The sequence below is a fragment of the Bubalus kerabau genome, chromosome 10, assembly GCF_029407905.1.
Source record: "Bubalus kerabau isolate K-KA32 ecotype Philippines breed swamp buffalo chromosome 10, PCC_UOA_SB_1v2, whole genome shotgun sequence".
Classification (NCBI taxonomy): Eukaryota; Metazoa; Chordata; class Mammalia; order Artiodactyla; family Bovidae; genus Bubalus; species Bubalus kerabau.
In genome coordinates, this window is record NC_073633.1 from 58,331,756 (window position 1) to 58,351,077 (window position 19,322).

At 40.8% G+C, this 19,322-nt stretch overlaps 1 protein-coding gene across 4 annotated transcripts in view; it reads right to left on the reverse strand.

The window, feature by feature from the left end:
• TCF12 (transcription factor 12) overlaps nt 1-12,297 on the reverse strand; it is a 395,418-nt gene extending 383,121 nt beyond the window's left edge. The window contains exons 1-3 of one of the 4 annotated variants that reach the window (XM_055537843.1): nt 11,416-11,554; nt 10,893-10,989; nt 9,903-9,975 (exon numbers count right to left, since the gene is read on the reverse strand). In XM_055537843.1, coding sequence (XP_055393818.1) covers nt 9,903-9,975; nt 10,893-10,967 — 148 coding nt within the window. In that variant the 5' untranslated portion in view covers nt 10,968-10,989; nt 11,416-11,554. Of the gene's footprint in view, nt 1-9,902; nt 9,976-10,892; nt 10,990-11,415; nt 11,555-11,976 lie in introns of those variants that run through there. The other 3 variants (XM_055537842.1, XM_055537845.1, XM_055537846.1) reach the window with 3 other exon arrangements.
• Between the last annotated feature and the right edge of the window lie 7,025 nt (nt 12,298-19,322).

Below are 19,322 nucleotides of genomic sequence, written 5' to 3' on the forward strand. Positions count from 1 at the left end.
TGCATTACTTATGAAATAACAATTTCCTCCCTACCAAAACCACTCCCAACCAGTGTAACAATCCTTTTTCAGAGATTTCTGTGGCAACCAGAAAAGATCCAGGACCAATAACAGCCAAAAAAGAAACTCTAAGGCTGGCCTTCTCACAAAAGAAAGGATAGCATAGGACTGCATCCCATTCCACTCCGGCCACTGCTGCTGCTACTGCTGCTAAGTCGCTTCAGTCGTGTCCGACTCTGTGTGACCCCACAGACAGCAGCCCACCAGGCTCCCCCATCCCTGGGATTCTCCAGGCAAGAACACTGGAGTGGGTTAACATTTCCTTCTCCAATGCATGAAAGTGAAAAGTCAAAGTGAAGTCGCTCAGTCGTATCCGACCCTCAGCGACCCCATGGACTGCAGCCTTCCAGGCTCCTCCATCCATGTGATTTTCCAGGCAGGAGTACTGGAGTAGGGTGCCATTGCCTTCGCCTCATTTTTACTCAATGATTAATTAAAACACAATTATATTACAACAAATATGTCTGTGCTAGGGAATACAAAGCAAAATGCATGTGAAGACTTTTAAGATTTCTTCTACTCACGTAAAATGTGCTGCTTCAGGCTATCAGGGAAGTTTATGATCCTTCTCTGCCATTAAGAAGAAACTGAAGAAGCTCTACCCCATAGACTCTTAACATTCTATCCAACCTGTCTCCCAGCTATTCTATCCTCTCAGGTCACATCATTTTTAATTTATTAATTTAATTAAACTACACTTCACTCCAGAAAAGAAAATTTTCAAGCAACTAGAGACAGAATATAGAGAAAACACTTTATCCAAGTGGTGATATTAACATGGAAAAAGGTTTCAATAGGTATACACATTTCTGTACACCATTCTGCATTATACAATATGTAGTCCATAAAATAATAGTATTAAGAAGAAATCAGCTACAAAAATATAAAGGTAAGGTTACTAGGCACCTAATGATAGAGTGCCTGAAGAGCACTTTACATTTTAGAGGATTGCAAAGCCAAGTGGGCCTTAGGAAGCATCACCACAAACAAAGCTAGTGTAGGTGATGGAATTCCAGTTGCACTATTTCAAATCCTAAAAGATGATGCTGTGAAAGTGCTCATTCAATATGGCAGCAAATTTGAAAAACTCAGCAGTGGCCAAAGGACTGGAAAAGGTCAGTTTTAGTTCCAATCCCAAAGAAGGGCAATGCCAAGGAATGTTCAAACTACCACACAATTGCACTCATCTCACACACTAGTAAAGTAATGCTCAAAATTCTCCAAGCCAGGCTTCAACAGTATGTGAGCCGTGAATTTCCAGATGTTCAAGCTGGATTTAGAAAAGGCAGAGAAACCAGAGATCAAATTGCCAACATTTGCTGGATCATGGAAAAAGCAAGAGAATTTCAGAAAAACATCTACTTCTGCTTTATTGATTACACCAAAGCCTTTGACTGCGTAGATCACAACAACTTGTGAAAATTTCTTCAAGAGATGGGAATACCAGACCACCTGATCTGCCTCCTGAGAAATCTATATGCAGGTCAGGAAGCAACAGTTAGAACTGGACATGGAACAATGACTGGTTCCAAATCAGGAATGGAGTGTGTCAAGGCTGCATATTGTCACCCTGCTTATTTAACTGATACGCAGAATACATCATGTGAAATCCCAGGCTGGATAAGCACAAGCTGGACTAAGATTGCCGGGAGAAATATCAATAACCTCAGAAATGCAGATGACACCATCCTTATGGCAGAAAGTGAAGAGGAACTCAAGAGCCTCTTGATGAAAGTAAAAAAGGAGAGTGAAAAAGCTGGCTTAAAATTCAACATTCAAAAAACTAAGATCATGGCATCCAGTCCCATCACTGCATGGCAAACAGATGGGGAAACAATGGAAACAGTGACGACTTTATTTTCTTGGGCTCCAAAATCACTGCAGCCATGAAATGAAAAAGACACTTGCTCCCTGGAAGAAAAGCTATGACCAACCTGGACAGCATACTAAAATTCAGCACATTACTTTGCCAACAAAGGTCCGTCTAGTCAGGCTATGGTTTTTCCTGTGGTCAGGTATGGATGGGACAGTTGGACCATAAAGAAAGCTGAGCACCAAAGAATTAATGCTTTTGAACTGCGGTGTTGGAGAAGACTCTTGAGAGTCCCTTGGACTGCAAGGAGATCCAACCAGTCCATTCTAAAGGAAATCAGTCCTGAATATTCATTTGAAGGACCGATGCTGAAGCTGAAACTCCAATACTTTGGCCACCTGATGCGAAGAACTGACTCACTGGAAAAGACCCTGATGCTGGGAAAGACTGAAGGTGGGAGGAGTAGGTGATGACAGAGGATGAGATGGTTGGATGGCATCACCAACTCGATGGACATGAGTTTTAGCAAGTTGGTGATGGACAGGGAAGCCTCGCATGCTGCAGTCCATGGCATCGCAAAGAGTTGGACCCAACTGAGCGACTAAACTGAAATGAATGACCTTTCAAAACTATTCTTCTGCCTGATATCTTCTTAGAATTTTAACAACATGTACAATTTTATGGCACTAAAAAGCAACTTTAACATGCTGTCCTTGATGGGCATTTCTTCACACTATCTACCACCATAAATATCGCATTTTACCCAAAGCAAAATGAGGTAATGCCTATAAACAGCCTAGCATAGTACCTAGCATATGTTAGCATACCTAAGAGCTCAATAAACACTGGCTATACAACTGGTTATAATTATTGCTATTAATTAATAATATTACATTAGTATTATTTAAGAGGGTACTGTAACAATGGCAGCTACTATTTTTGAAGCTGCATAGTATAGTAAGGCAGTGGCACCCCACTCCAGTACTCTTGCCTGGAAAATCCCATGGATGGAAGAGCCTGGTAGGCTGCAGTCCATGGGGTCGCTAAGAGTCGGGCACGACTGAGCAACTTCACTTTCACTTTTCACTTTCATGCATTGGAGAAGGAAATGGCAACCCACTCCAGTGTTCTTGCCTGGAGAATCCCAGGGATGGGGGAGCCTGATGGGCTGCCATCTATGGGGTCGCACAGATCGGGCACAACTGAAGCGACTTAGCAGCAGTAGCAACAGCAGCGTAGTAAGCAATATACAGAGATCTTATTTGATCCTCATATGGATTCTGAAGGTAAGCATTATCATTCACTCTTCACAAAGGAAAAAAGTATGCTCAGATCATTTAAATGACTTTTCCAGGGCCCAGCTAATAAGTTCCAATCCAGTCATCTGGCTCCTGAGACCAATTCTTCCCACTATACTCCACTGCCTCTTTTATAAAATGCCAAGAATTCAAGGGCTCTCTCACATTTTCTACATTAAATATAATCATGCCAACTCACTCCACTCCCTTCACCATCAGAGGAAAAAAGTGAAGAACTTTACACAATTTGAAAGATGGAATGCACAGAGTAACACTTGGATGCTTTTGTATCCAAAAGTAACAAAAAACAGAGAGAGAACAAACAGTAGATGTATCAGAAATGTATAGAATCCAACTAGATTCCACTCCATTTCAACAAGCATAGCTCAGAGAATGACAAGAATTCCCTCCAGTCACCACACAATCAAATTATATACAAATACAAATCTGCACCAAATGTCATCAAACACTCCATCTATAAAGTAATAAATAATCAACCAAAGTAACTAATTTTATATATTTAACTCCACCATTAACATCAATCCTTGACCTTTCCCTAGGGTACACATTCACTCACTTAGCTTTACTTGTGGGAACAAAACCCCAAATCTCCACCCCCTAGCCAAAGTAAACTGAAGTGTAGATAAAAATGTATGGATGTACAAAAAGGTATTCACTATCATATTTTTTATAATACCAAGAAGCAAATCAACAGACTCTCTAAGCATCAAGCAATATGAGCCACTAACAATTCACTTCACCACGGTTCACTATGTGCCAGATACTGTTCCTAGAGCTTTACTTCTATCAACTCAGTTAACACTCATAACAACTCATGAGGCTTTTACAGGTTAAGAAACAGAAGCATAAAAAGGGTAAGAAACATACCCAAGATCACCAGCTCATAAACAGCAATGGTTAGATTTGAACCCATGCAGTCTATAAACATGAGCTCCTCTAGGAGCACAGGAGCTGTCATCAATAAAAATCAGTTTCTCTTTTCCTGAATTGTACATACACAGGCCCTTGAAGCAAGCCTCCCATTTCCAGGTCTCTGTTAATGAGAAGGAAGACATTTGGGAGGACAGGTCTTCTCTTCTCTAACTCATTTTTTGTATCTCCTTTAAAGTCAACTCTAAATTCAACACTTCTGATTTATCTTTAAACCAGTCCCCTCATTCCTCAACACATCCTTATTCTTATGGACTCAATATAACCTACACTGATGTGCAACTGTTGACATTTTTTGTTACAGATATTTATCTGCCTCATATTTTTATGCCTTATCTATCTAGATAATGAAATGCCTCCCCCTTTTCTCTATATCCTTCTCCATTTGCCACCTTCCCAAAAGCTAGGAGAATACCCAGATGTGCAAATACTAAAATAAATATGGGTTTAATTGATAAATCTATGATAAATGTGGCTCAACTATTTAACAAAGCAGAAAGTCTTTCTAACTGATACAGTTAAATGTCCATCTTCTTTTCATTTTATTCTATAAGCACAAAAGCATTAGATTCAAATTTCAACATTCCTTTCCAAAACACCATATTCAAGCAATACCCAAAAGCAGTCCTATTAAAGGAAATTTTTTTTTTTAATTATCCCACACACTGTCCAGAAACTACTTTTTTTTCCAGGAGACTTTTTCTGATAGTGTTATTTTACTTTTTTGTGGAAAGTCATTCCAGTCTTTGACAACACTAGGCAGACAATGAAATTCCACATATGATTATCAATTGTTCAAGAACAAAAAAGACTATTTGGCTTTAATAAGAAATTACTGGGATTTCCCTGATGGTCCAGTGGTTAACAATCTGCCTTGCAATGCAGAGGACCCAGGTTCAATCCCTTGTCTGGGAACTAACCAGAGAGCAGCTAAGCCTATGAGCCACAACTACTGAGCCAGAGTGCTCTGAAGCCCATGTACCACAACTAGAGTCCGTGCACCACAACGAAGGAAGACCCTACTTGCTGCAACTGAGACCCAATGCCCAAATAAATAAATACTTTTAAAAATGATTTAAAAAAAGAAAAAGAATATACATATAAAAAAAGAAATTACTGTATATAGCCCCATTAAATATAAAATGTGAAAATGAAAACAATTGTGTTCAAATTTAAAGTTGAGTATCTTCATCTTTGGGCTTCCCTGGTGACTCAGTGGTAAAGAACCCACCTGCTAATGCAGAAGACACAGATTTGCTCCCCAGGTTGGCTCCCTGGGTTGGGAAGATTCCCTGGAGAAGAAAATGGCAACCCACTCCAATATTCTTGCCTGGGAAATCACATGGATAGAGAAGCCTGGTAGGCTACAGTCCATGGGATCGCAGAAGAGTCAGACACGACTTAGTGACTAAATAACAACAGCAATCTTCATCTTTTTTACAACAGCAATAGCAATAACAATAAATAACAATACCAATTTTCCTATCCAAGAGAATGATTTTAAAACTCAAATAAAAACACAAACCAAAAGATAGCATAAAAGAAAGTTGAATCTGTATTTAAACTGTTAATTAAAACAGAAATAATAATTAATCAAAAGTATGGCTCACTGTAAAACCAAGCCTCTAAAATACTGTGACCTAATCAAACTGCTTTTCAAATCCATTATAAGCCATGACTACTTAAAATAACTCTATAGGAACTACTCCTAAAAACACACAATACTCATGGTTATAATCTTGTATCTAATTTTTCTGTTTTCTAAGATTATATTCTCATATACAGATTCTCTAAAAAAACTCCTTTACTACTTAACTTTTACTTTAAATAAGCTGCTTAACAATAGACTATATTTATCCTAAAATATTGTATTTTTCTTCATATGCCTGTTGACTCTGCAGTAACTTTAACTGATCATTACAGCTTGCCAGAAGCAAATGTCTAACATGGCTCAGTTATCCAAATAGCAGTATTAAATTTGAGTAAGTCTGTATTACTACACACTGTAGTCAACAAATTTCAATATTGATAGGTACACAATATGAAACATACCCTACTCATAAGTTTATAATACCTTAAGTGAAAAACCCAAACCTAGTTTTGCCTTTATTTAAAATTACCATTCCTACTTATATTTACAATTCAGTTAAAAAATACATTGGTAAAACTTTGGTGTTCTCTTTTTTGATATCTTGAATAATGCTGTGGCAATCTGTGAGTAAGTATTGACTAATTTTTCCCTTTTTTTCTTTTCAAATTACTTTAAAAATAGATAAAGCTACATTAGGGAAACATCAGGACATCAGGAATCTTTGTGATGATGAAACTGCTCTTATATCTTGACTTTATCACTGTCAGAAACCTAGCTGTGATGTTGTACCACAGTTTTACAGGATGTTACCACTGTGAGAAGCACGGTAGAGTGCAAGTGGGATCTCTGTATTGTTTCTTACAACTGCGTATGAATCTACAATTATCTCAAAACAAAAGTTTAATGTAAAAAACTGAGGAGAAATTTAATGAGAATTCATTTTTCTGCCCCTATTATCGATGTTTTCAAAAAATCTCTATGTACATATGAAAATACCCCCAAAAAATGAAATCCTGCATCCCTTTTAAAAATTAAGAGCTAGAAAAATAGTTATAATTCTTTCCAAAAATCCTCAGCAAGAAGAAATTTATAGTGTTACAAAAGTCTGATTTGAACAAAGAAAAGTGAAAGCTTTACTTGCTAGCTAAAATAACTTTCTAGATAGAAATATAAGAGACAAACTCAATATGTATAGGTTGCTTACAAAACAAATGTATCCCACTTCCTTTGGACACCTCTTATGACTTGGATTCAAAAACTAACAAAGGAAATCTTTCAGCTATCATGTAAATATTTAAACCACTAAAATCTAAGCCCAATATCACAATTTAGTTCTACACACTCAAGACCTAAAGTTGGAGGGGAGAGTTGATTTAAACACCGAACTATTTCCACTTTGTCAATCCTTTCAACAAGCTTTCCTCTAATAGGACCATGTTGTCCTATAAAGTGCCTTACCTTTGACTCTTAAAGAAAGAAGCCCCTCTCTCAAGGTCACCATAAGAATACCTCAGAGATGCTACACTATTAAGTGGACAAGTTCGGTCTTATTATAATGCAAAGAAAATTAACACCCTTGCTGAAAAAATAAAAATTATGACTAATTTTTATTGCCATATTTTTTGACATATTACTTATTGTCAAGGCAAATAAGTAATATAAAATATACATTAACTTTTTCCACGGTGACTTTTGATAGTGTCAGCTATCATACAAGTTATATTTTCCATTCAGAATAAGATTTTAAAATAACATCACATACTATAGCATTTATAGTGAAATTAAGTCAGCATCAAAAAGGTCAATCAATAAGGGAAATTATACTACACACTTACAGTTTTCATGAGGCAAAGCCTTGGGATTTTACAAATGTTATTTCAAAAACAAGGTAATTAGTCTTTAAGTCATGTCTTCAGAAGGAAAGTCAGATCTTTAGCTCCTTATACATTGCAAATAATCAGTCACTAGGATGCATTACATATCCTTTGACATCAGGACAGAAGATTATTAAAGTGTCAATAAAATACATAAATAAAACAATACTGTCATACCAATTTCTTTTAAACATTTCCTTTAAGATAAGAAACGGCTATAAGGCCATATCTACCAGTATACTTTCACATAAAATAATTGCTTTGCAATTTCCCCTTCCCCCAAAGCTAAATCCATTCAAAATTACTAAAGGTCACAGCTTTTTTTAATTATAATTTTTTCCTGAAATTTAAAAAAAAACACAGAAAAATATTTGTTTTCAATGGATACAAAACCTAACAGTTTTAAAACTTAAAATTTCCTGCTCCAAAGAAACAAATACTATGAACACTTCTACAATGTAGAAAAATAATTTTTTCTTTATATAATGCATGCTACAAAAAGGACCCACAACTGCTCCAGTCCATGCTAGTAATACACATCAAGTCACCATACTTTTTAATTTTAAAAAGTAAAAAAAATACATAGTGGACATTATTCCAAAAACAGAAAAGTATTTCTAATAGCAAATTTCTGAAGCTCATGTCCCTGATATCAATGTCTGTTACATATATTTTCTACAATTCAAGCCAATCTGAAACAGCAATATCATTTTTAATGAAATATACTAAGCATCTACTACATAGTCAACAAAGTTAGTTTCAAAGTTCTTGAGTATATCAACTGCAAAAATTGATAGGTACTCAAAACAGTAGTAAAGAAAGAGAAAACAGGCTTCTTCTATATTAACAAATAATTTTCTCTCCCCAACCCAAAAAAACAAAGACTTTCCAAGCAATTACCAATAAACAGACAGAGGTGGGAGAAGAGCTGAGGTTTGGCTGACATTTTATGATATTCTTTTGATTAAGAATAATATTAGTCTTTAGAATATTTAAAATCCAAAACATTTTTATTTTACTTGAGATGTAAAACATTCTATATTTTCCCTTTAAGTTGTAATTTCATAATTAAAAATGAATTCTAGTAAATTCAAGTAGTGTGTGATTTTTAAATAGAAACTTTTTTTAATGTAAAGTGGTATAAAGGGTTAAACTGGTTATGAAATTAACCATTTCTGATGTTTTGCTTTCACATTTAAGAAATCAACTATCATTTTATTAGGGGAAAGAAAAAAGCAACAGTCAAAAAGAAATATACTGAGTTTCAGCCTACAGATTGGACAGCTGGTTTTCTTAGGATGATGCTGTCTTGGCTTTCGTTATTTTTTTCTCATCTCTGAGCACTAGGAATAATCTAAGTTAAACAGAAAATTATAGCTTTTCTACACTAGGATGAACCCTGCTTCTGAAACATTTATTTTCTTAAATCATGAGTATAAAGAGGAAAATGCATTCTTAAGAAATACGGGATAAATGTTAATAATGGAGCAGAGTAGTTATAAATATACAGGAGATAAATTTAAAGAGCAAAGCACTACCGTAAGAGTAGGAATTTAACTTATTCTCAATGTTATCCTACTGTAATGGGAATGTAGGACAGAATTCAGTCATCTGTGTTATTTGAAAGTAAATCTAACTTTCTATTCATTTATTTGCAACATTTTAAATAACTGTCTACAAAACTGTTAATTTCCTGCAGACTTCCAAAGGAATAGCCATCTTTTCAAATAAGTCTTACTAATTACTGCTTGACTCAATTTCAGTTTTCATACGCCTATTTTAAGTAATATTATTTTACCAAGTCTTTATTTCCAAAGGTTTAATAATGCTAAAGTCTTTATTTCCAAAGGTTTAATAATGCTAAAGTCTTTATTTCCAAAGGTTTAATAATGCTAAAGTTTTTATTTCCAAAGGTTTAATAATGCTAAAGGGCTAAAACTTAGGAAAATTTTAAAATACACACACACATATATATATATAAACAAAAAAACAACACACATAGACCAAAGAGCATTTTCTTCTTGTACTTTTCTAAATACAGAAGCATGACACAATCCCCTGTACTCTAACAAGATGATTTTCAACTTAAAAATTCAGAGAAAAGAAAAAATTTTTAATTCACATTGAAATTCTCAAAGAAATGTCAATGGATCCTTAGAGCTACAGCCCACATTTGGGGCTTGTTGTTTTTGTTGATAGTTTTAACTAGATGCTAAAGAATGGCATAAAGAAAAATACTAAAATACTTAATATTTTTCTACATAAACGTATCATAACACCAACATATGAGTTTGTGATTTTAGACATGATCTTACCTGATCCGCTGAACTGACTGCTGCCCAGTGTCGTTGGTCTGGTTTTCCCACTATTAACAGGTGGGGAAAACATCTGCAAAATAACCCAAACGTTTCTATTAGTCCTGAAATTCTGCTAGACTCCTTGCAAACAGAAGTTCATCAAGCGTTATCAATTAGTTACTGTATTTCAGAGAGAAGTTAAAAATGGAGATACACATTCAGATCCAGAGAGGCAAACACACTTGGTGATACTATTTCCTCACACTATTTGGAAATACTGGCTATTTTCTGTTCTGAAAATTCAGTCACTTGTATGAGAGATTCTAAGATTATTAAGTTTAAATGGTAAGTTTTGGTCAATGATCTTCATTTTGTAAAAGCAGTTAATAAACGAATTCAACCCATTAGAAATAACGGCAATAGGCTCTTTGATTTCAGGTGATATTTTTCCCTATGTTAAAAAAATTTCAAACATATATATATATACACATACACTTCTTATAATATGTATACATTTACACACACATACACGTGTAAAGTCCATATACATTTATCTTAGGAGGGTTCAATCCAAAAGGCTGGAAATTTTAGTCCTTGACTAGCTTCTTGTAACTGACATCGTTCAGGTACCATAAACTATACCACATCTTGGGAAAGGAAATGGTTAGGAGTGTTGAAGAAAAAAACAATTTTCTTTTTTCATATGAAGTTCAAAATCCCTAATAACCATCAGGGTCAGAGGGTGACTCAACCAAAGCTCAAGATTAAGTTGTTCTCCTTTTCACTGGTTAAATCAAGTGACCCCTCTGGCATTAAAGTTTTAAATCTGCAAGTCTAGACATTACATCAAAGTTCAGGTGTCCAACTTGGGGGAGCTGGACTCCAGCCCTGAAAACTACTGCTCAAAGCAGATGGAGTTCACGCTGCTTAGTCTCCACGTCGCTCTCCCCCTTTTCTTTTTCTGTAAACCTCAGCAGAACCCCAAGATGCCGCGGAAAGCTCTCATACCGCACTGAAGTCCAGCAGGTCGCTCAGCTCCTTGTCGGTCCCTATAGCGGCCATGCGCTGCTGCTGGGGATTCATCTTCGGCCACTTTTAACAGGTCCTAAGGCAGAGAAAAAAGGCTGTGCTAAGAGACAAGCCAGAGACCGCCGAGGCCCAAAGTGTGTTCGGGGATGGAGAGGGGCGTAGAGGAAGAGGAAAAGCGCCAGGCTGACTTCCAATACCCTCCTCGTTCCCCACCGCCGCGCGGGCAGGGGGCAAGAGAGCCGGGCGCCCGCACGGGTGCGTGAATCCACGCGTTTCCCGGCCCGGCCCGGGAGCGAGGCGGGGGCTCCCGCAACTCGCCACCTCTCCCGCAAGTTTCCGAGCCCGTCCTGCCTCCTCCCCGGCGCCCCCTACCCCGCGCCGCCGCCGCCGGGTGCCCAACGCGCGGGGCCAGGCCGGGGCGGGGGTCTCGAGGGGCGGGGTGAGGGACGATTGGGCATCCAGCGAGCGGAACGGCGGCGAGGGGAGTAGCGAAGTGACTCACTGGCTCTGCAACAATAGAACTGACAAGTTGCAGGGAACGCGCCGCTCTCAGGCCCGCGTCTGTTGCCGCCGCCTCCCGGACGTCCCCCGCGGGCCCCGGGGGTCGGAAAGCATCCCCCGCGCGTCCCAGAAGCGTTTTTAAAAAGAAAACAGAAACACCGACAACTAGTCCCGCTCTCGCCCGGCGTCCTCCTCCCCCGGTTCGGCCTCCTCCCACTTTTGCTGCCCTGCCTGCGGACGGCCGACCCCGGAGCTGCTTAACAATGAGCCTGGCTCGGTAGCCGAAGAGCCCGCTCTCCCGCGCGCCTGGGAGCCCCTGCCGAGCGGTGAGCCGGGCGCGCAGGCCGAGCGCGCCGCCCGCGGGCCTGCCCGTCCGCGACTCTCGCCTCCACCCCCACTCTGCTCCCCAACTTGGAGGGGACCCCGGGTTCGCTTCTGTACAAAGGGGTGCGGAGTTGGGGCGCGGGCCAGCGGCGCCTCTGCTCCGGCCGGGACACGGCGGCGCCCCGCAGCCCCCAGCCTCGCCACGGCGTCCCCCTCCCGTTCGCCGGCCCGCAATTACCTGCCGCCCCGTCTCCGCATCCAACCTCCTCGATTAAAGTTCACTTTGGCCGGGAGAGCTGGCTCGGGCTTCCCCTTGCACCGCCCGGCGGTTCAGCTCACTTTGCCCCGCGCGAGCTCTCGGATCCGGGCCGGGGAGGCGGCTTTCGGGCCTGGCCGCCCCTTCCTCCCGGGGCGGGCTGGCGGTCCCCCCGAATAGAACTTGTGGGTCTCCTCAGGCGGACATTTTTTTCGCTGAGGCAGCCTCAGCACCGCGCTCGGCTCGGCTCCGGATCCCTCCGCGCCGGGAAGAGCCCCGGGTTAACCCCTTCGTCCCCGTCCCGCTCCCGCCGCCTGCGCCGAGGAAGTGGGGCCAGCGGAGGGGGCGGGGAGGAGCCGACGGGAACGGGGAGGGGCCGCCGCACGGCTGGCGGACAAAGCCGGCGGTGGGGTGAGGCGGACCGGAGCGGGTGGGGAGGGGCGGGAGGCACGCGCAGGCACCCCGTGAGGCAGGGCCGGGCCGCCTGCGAGGAAGCCTGGTCGGGCCCTCGGGAGATGGGCGGCAGCCGCCGTGGCGCCTCCCCCAGCCCGTTCTGCTCTGGCCTCTCTTCCCGAAGCCGAGCGGCGGAGACGCAACAGCGGGTGCATCTGGATCTGCCGCCGAGGCCACCTAGCCCGAGGCCGCAAGAATCCTGAAAGGCTTTCCGGAGCAAGCCGCGCTGGACGCCGGACGCCACACTTGGCTTGGCCCGGAGGCTCCGGCCCCAGTAGGCTGCGCAGGGCTCGCCGCGGAAGACGAGTGCGTGGGGAAGAGAGACCGGCCACCTTGGCGGGCTCTTGGAGTAGGTACGGGTGGTCAAATTCACTGGTGGGCGGAATGCAGAAGAGGCAAGACCTCCCTCAAACCACACAAAGCAACGTGGGGTTCAGGTTCCCAAACACTCCACTCACTCAAGCTTCCACGTCTGCAGTCCTCTCTTGTTATCCGATTTCCAATCAAGACTACCGCATCGCACCGCAAGAAGAGTTTTTGTAATGGATCAAGCCAGTCCCTTCGTTTTAGAGACGGCCCAGGTAGGTTCTGTCGCACAGCCGCAGTCTTGGCGCAAGTACTGAACTTGGCCTGAAGAACCCCGAACGGAATAGAAAGACGACAAAAATAATTAAACCTCAATTTCTCTCCGGATATCAAAGTAAGGTTTTCTCCAATATCAGCCAGGGTTTGACTCTTTGGGGTCAGTGAATGTAGTAAAGACCATTAAGGCCCCGGCAAAAGAAACAGTGAGGAAAGAAGACATAGCCAGAGTAACACTGAAAAAGGCAGCCTACACCATGAAGGCAAGAAGGAGCCTTTGGAGGCCAGATTTGCATGGAAACAAGAAGATAGACTTAGTTGCAGATATGCGATTACTATACATTATTACAAATAGAGCTGTCCAGCGGAAGAAGGCAGTTGTAACTTGAGGGTAAAGGTTTCCATGACGTCATCTGCCACACTCGGTATTTGTGCCAGATTCTGTAGCCTCCCCTGTATCTACTCCCCCTTACCTGGGTAAACAGCCATCCTGCTGCTTAGCATCACATCCCTGGCCTAGCTGTCTACTATAGAATGTGGTTCCAGTGTAAGCAAATTAGCAAAATTCCAACCTAAATAACTTAGCATAGTTCCATTCCCTGCTGCAGTTACTTGTTGGCAATGTGCATGGCACAATTTGGGCCAACTCTGGGGGCTTCGGGGAGAGTTTTTGTTTCATATTCCAAGAGAGCTTCAAAGACAACCTCCTGTTTCTGCGTGTGCTCAAGAAATCCAGGAGCATTTAAAAGCAACCCCAAAATGTGAAAATATCACCAGCATATTTTATGGGAAGAAAAACCAAGGAACTCCTGGACTTTGTACTGCCATCTTCCAACCAGGAGGTCCTGCCAGGTGAAAATAAAGTAGACGTGGAGAAAGCATAAACAGAAAAAGATACCCTTCGGTGATGTTTTTGAGTCTCTGATCACAGCTTCTGAACCCAGGTCTACCGTCATTGATGGAACCGACAGGGTTAGAGTACTCTGCTGTTTGTAATCTAATGTGTTCTAAGCGATGTAAGTCCCAGTGGCCATTTTTTGTAGCAAAGCCCCAAACATCAAGAAGAGAAGTCTAATGAGAACTGTTAGGCCTCATTCCATCAGAAATAGTCTCAGTGGTAAAACTGAAATGCAATCTTCAGGAGAGGAGAAAGCATGTAATCTCATTCAAGGATTTATGCTATTTTCAAGAGAAAAGAAGAGCCAGTTTCTTCTCATCCTTCTCATACAACTAATTTAGAAGAAGAAATCACCGCTCAAACCCTCAGTCATGGAGGTTCCCTCACTCCTTTGAGGGACAGACTGGTAAAGCTTTTCATAGCTATTATGACCCATATTGTTAAACAGTTTATTTTCCTCAGTAGATTAAACACTCCTTAAAGGATGGGGCTGCCATACATCTGTCTGTAGTGTGCACCTAACATAGGGCCAGGTGTATAGTACACACTCAAAAAAGGGAGGCTGGAATTAAATCTGTCAAGTATTTGACATTAAACATGAATTTATTCTTCATTCTGTAGTACAGTGTTTTCATGTATCATTTTTACTAGGGGAATGTGTTTCCCACAAACAGATTTTCTATAATCTACAATACATATATGGAAGACAAAAAATATTTTTAAAAACTGGAGGTTTGTTATTTGTAAGTCATTTCTGAGCTCTTGCCAACCTTGCCAGATACAGCCAGAAGACTTTATTTAAAAGCTGAGAGAAACAGCCAGTAACACCTATTCAGTGGTAATTAATAGTACTGTTTCTATAGTGTAAGCTAATCAGCCTCGATAAATAAACATTGAAATATATTTAATGAACACTTCTTATATGCACGGCATGGTACTAAATGCTGTTTAGGAACAGAAAGTATCAAACCCCCTGTCCTCAAGAAGGATATAATCTCATAGATTTTAGTTTACCACTCATTGACCTTAACTGGCAGACACAGAAATTCTTGTTGGCATAGTTTCAGTCTCTTCTTTCTAAGAGCCCCCCAAATCTACACTCATACACCCAATTTCATCAGGGAGATCTTTATTGCCCAAAGAAACTTTTCAGTCAAAAGGAAAAGCAGCCAAAACAATGGGCTTTGCTCCCTTGGGAGAAAGACTTGACGTTGACCTCTTATTCAGAAGGCAAGAATTCTAGAAAGCTCAGAGAAGGAGGAGAGAGAATAGAGCCAATCAAGTCAAGTGGTAGGTTGCTATCTAGATGGAATGACTGGCCTGCTAACATTTTCCCCTTAGAACCAAGGGTGATGACCAGTAGACTTCCTTGTAGCTGCCTGCGCTATAGAAGAGCAGCCAGGAGTTGGTGCTTTATTTTCCACAGCTGTCTCCTTGGGAGTGAAAGAAACAACATCATGTAACAATTAATTTAATAAGTATTACCTTCAGTTCATGGCACTCCCATCAAAGATGGATTAAAAGCCAAGATTTTCCATTTTTATCCTAAGCCAGATTCTACTAGTCATCAACAATCCACTCTTATTCTCTTCTATCAGCCAGCAAAAATCCCTCAGCTTTGAGGAATTTCCTAGTACAGATTTCACCTTTCCTCTCTGGTCATAGCTAAAAGGAGTTCTCTACTCCTTGATAGTGTCATTTATTGTTTAAGACATTAAATGCCTGTACTGAAAACTTATTCTCTGCAGAAGGTGAAACTGGAGATCTCTAGAGGCTAGGGGGATTAAGTGAACATTTGGATATTAGACGCTGAGGCTCCTAAATGTTTTTACCAACTCAGTTCCCAGATTCCAGCAGCCAGACCTTCAACTTCCAAGGAAGAGATTAGAAGGTCCATCTGTGTGGAACCTGATTAACCTCTTTCCAAGAGGAAAGACCTGAAGATATTGACATGGGAGGTTCCCACCTATTGGCCCAAACAAATCACACTATAGGGACCTTTATAGCTGACAACCTCTTACCAGTCATTCAGAGTTTCCAATCAGCATTTTATTGTCCTGTTTTTAAATATTAGTGGACAACCAAGGATCATCAGACATTTGAGGTAAGGCTCTGTCATGTGAGACATTTAGATCATTTAGAATTGAAAACCAGAGAGTATAACTGGGGAAAAAAATTGGTAAAAGCTTTGGAAGAGAAAATTAAGGAAATTTCTTAGAAAGTAGAGAGGACCAGTACAAAATCCAAATAATAATGGCTCCAAAAACAGAGATAAGAAGGGGAAATGATGAAAGTCATCAGTGAAATAATCTAAGAAAAATCCCCAGAACTGAAGTACATGAGTTACCAAATTATATGAGTTCACCAAGTGCCCACCAAAATGGATAAAAATAGATCTATACCAAAGCATGTCATCAGGAGATTTGAGCATACAGCAGACAAAGATAAGACCTTCAAGCTTCCAAAGAGAACACAAAACAGGGCATCCATCAGTCAACAACACTAGAAGTTAGAGAGCACTGGATCAAAGCCTTCAAACATTCTGAAGAGAAAAACACTGAAGTAATGATTTGGAAGTATTTTTTAAAATAACTGTATATGTAATATCATTTTAAAAGCAAATATTACTTTTTTCTGGTCAATGTTACTTTATCAATGTGGTTAATTCCATATGACTTACAGATAGAGATACACCCAACTGAGTCCCAGATAGAACACACGGTGGCATCACCTGCAAATACACATACAGTTCTTGTTCTCTATTTTCTCGACATCACCGAAGAATTTTTAAAATATTATTAAATTCTGGCAAGAAAATAATCCTCTTAATTATTATATTCTCTTTTGACTAGTCAAATTTAGCATCATATTTCTTGTAGTTCAATCTCAATTATTCACTGCAATGAGGTAAGCATTTTGGTTTTGTTTATTTTGGCCACAGCACATGCTTTCAGGATCCTAGTTCCCCGACTAGGGATCAAACCTGGGTCCTCTGCAGTGGAATTGCAGAGTCCTAACCACTGGACTGCCAGGGAATTCCCAGTATTTTTTAATATATCAAAATTTTAAATATTTTCTACCAGATTTTAAAATATCTTTGTCATGTATTTTGAAGAGACAGGTGCCTACAACAAACCAACAAATAGAACCATCCTGGAAAAGCTGACAAACAGCTTTTCAGACTACTGATTCTGCTTCATCCATTTATTCTGTCCTTTATTACTAGGAAATCAACACAAAGACTATGCCCCACCATTTCTAACTCAGAAATATTCCTCTTTTTCCATTCACCTCACCAATGTCCTATTTCAGGTCCTCATATCCCTTGCCTGGACTACAGTCTCCCAATGGTCCACATTCCTTTCTGCTCTTCCACCACCCTGCCTGTTTATGCATATGTGTGTGTGTGTGTGCACGTGTGTGCACATGCACACACACGTGCACACACACACTCAGTCGCTCAGTTTTGTCTGATTTTGCAACCCCATGGACTATAGCCTGCCAGGCTCCTCTGTCTTTGGAATTTCCCAGGCAAGAATACTGGAGTGGGTTGCATTTACTCTTCCAGGGGACCTTCCTCACCCAGGGATCGAACCCACATCTCCAGTGTCTCCTGTATTGGCAGGAAGATTCTTTACCACTGAGCTACCTGGGAAGCTGTGCTATACAGTAGGTTCTTATTAATTATCTATTTTATATAGAGTATTGTGTATATGTCAATCCCAGTCTCCTAATTTATCCCTCCTCCCCCTTTTCCCCTTGGTAACCATAAATTTGTTTTCCACATCTATGACTCTATTTCTGTTTTGTAAATAGGTTCATTTGTACTATTTCTTAGATTCCACATGTAAGTGATACTGTATGTTTATCTTTCTCTGTCTGACTTAATTCAGTTAGTATGACAATATCTAGATCCATCTCTGTTCTGTCTCTTATCTTGTTATCTATTTTGGAAACAATTAATCCTTAATCTGTGAGTGTAGTCGTGTTGCTGCTGCTGCTGCTAAGTCGCTTCAGTCGTGTCCAACTCTGTGCGACCCCAGAGACGGCCTCCCACCAGGCTCCCCCGTCCCTGGGAATCTCCAGGCAAGAACACTGGAGTGGGTTGCCGTTTGCTTCTCCAATGCATGAAAGTGAAAAGTGAAAGTGAAGTCACTCAGTTGCGTCCAACTCTTCATGACCCAATGGACTGCAGCCCACCATGCTCCTCCGTCCATGGGATTTTCCAGGCAAGAGTACTGGAGTGGGTTGCCATTGCCTTCTCTAAATAGATAAGCTGACTTCTATTATACCATTATGAGCATGCATGTCAGGAGCTACCTACCTTAAAAAGACGCTCAGTATCAGAAGCTTCCAGAAAGGAAGAAATTGGGCTTAAATACATGGACAGAGGCAGGTCTGAGATTTTCATAGGAGTAAGAAAACTTTCTTGATTTCCTCAACTCCTTGTGTGACTTGACCTCTCTTACTTACTCCTGAGAAGAAGCAGATAGATATCACTTAGAAAAGTGTTCTCAAAGTGTGGTCCTTGGGCCAGTAGTATGACTACCACCTGGTAAGCAATTAGAAATCCAAATTCTTGGGCTGCATCCTTGATCTACTCTGTGGGTGCAGCTCCATCTCAGAAACTCTGAGGGTGGGGCTTATTGGCAGTTTGTCACTAAGTCATGTCCGACTCTTCTGTGACCCCGTGGACTGTAATCCACCAGGCTCCTTTGTCCATGGGATTTCTCAGGCAAGAATACTGGAGTGGGTTGCCATTTCCTTCTCTAAGGGATCTTCCCAACCCAAGGATCAAACCCATGTCTCCTGCATCGGCATGCAGATTCTTTACCACTGAGTCACCTGGGAAGCCCAAGGGTGGGGCTAGCAACCTAATTTTTAACAAGTCCTGCCTGTGATTCTGATGCATAATAAAGTTTGAGAAACAGTGCCTTAGTAGGATGTCCCTATGGGACCATAATGCCTCAGAATAATAAAATTGAACATGAAATGGGCTGCTAGAGTATAGTTACCTTGAATAAATAATGACCACTGGAGAAATGTAGTGAATAAGGTAAAGCAATGCTGAAAGGAATAAAGTACATATAATTTAACCATTTTAAAATGGTTGCTAAAAGATAAAGTTTTTCCTGGTAAAAAGTCCAGAAAAACGATGCTAGGTGACACCACGTTCAGCTCTCATCACGTGTGGATCTTATAAGTCTTTTCTTACAATCGTTGGTATCTTTGACCATTTCAACCTATTACAATTTATTGTTTAACATTTATGAAAAATCAGGAGACTACATGGTCAATATTCAAGTTCTTCGGTGCATATTCTCAGTTTCAGCTAGGAGCTCTTCAGGAGTAAAGGGTGTATTTTCTTTTTTTTCCCCCTCTTTTTCATATTTAT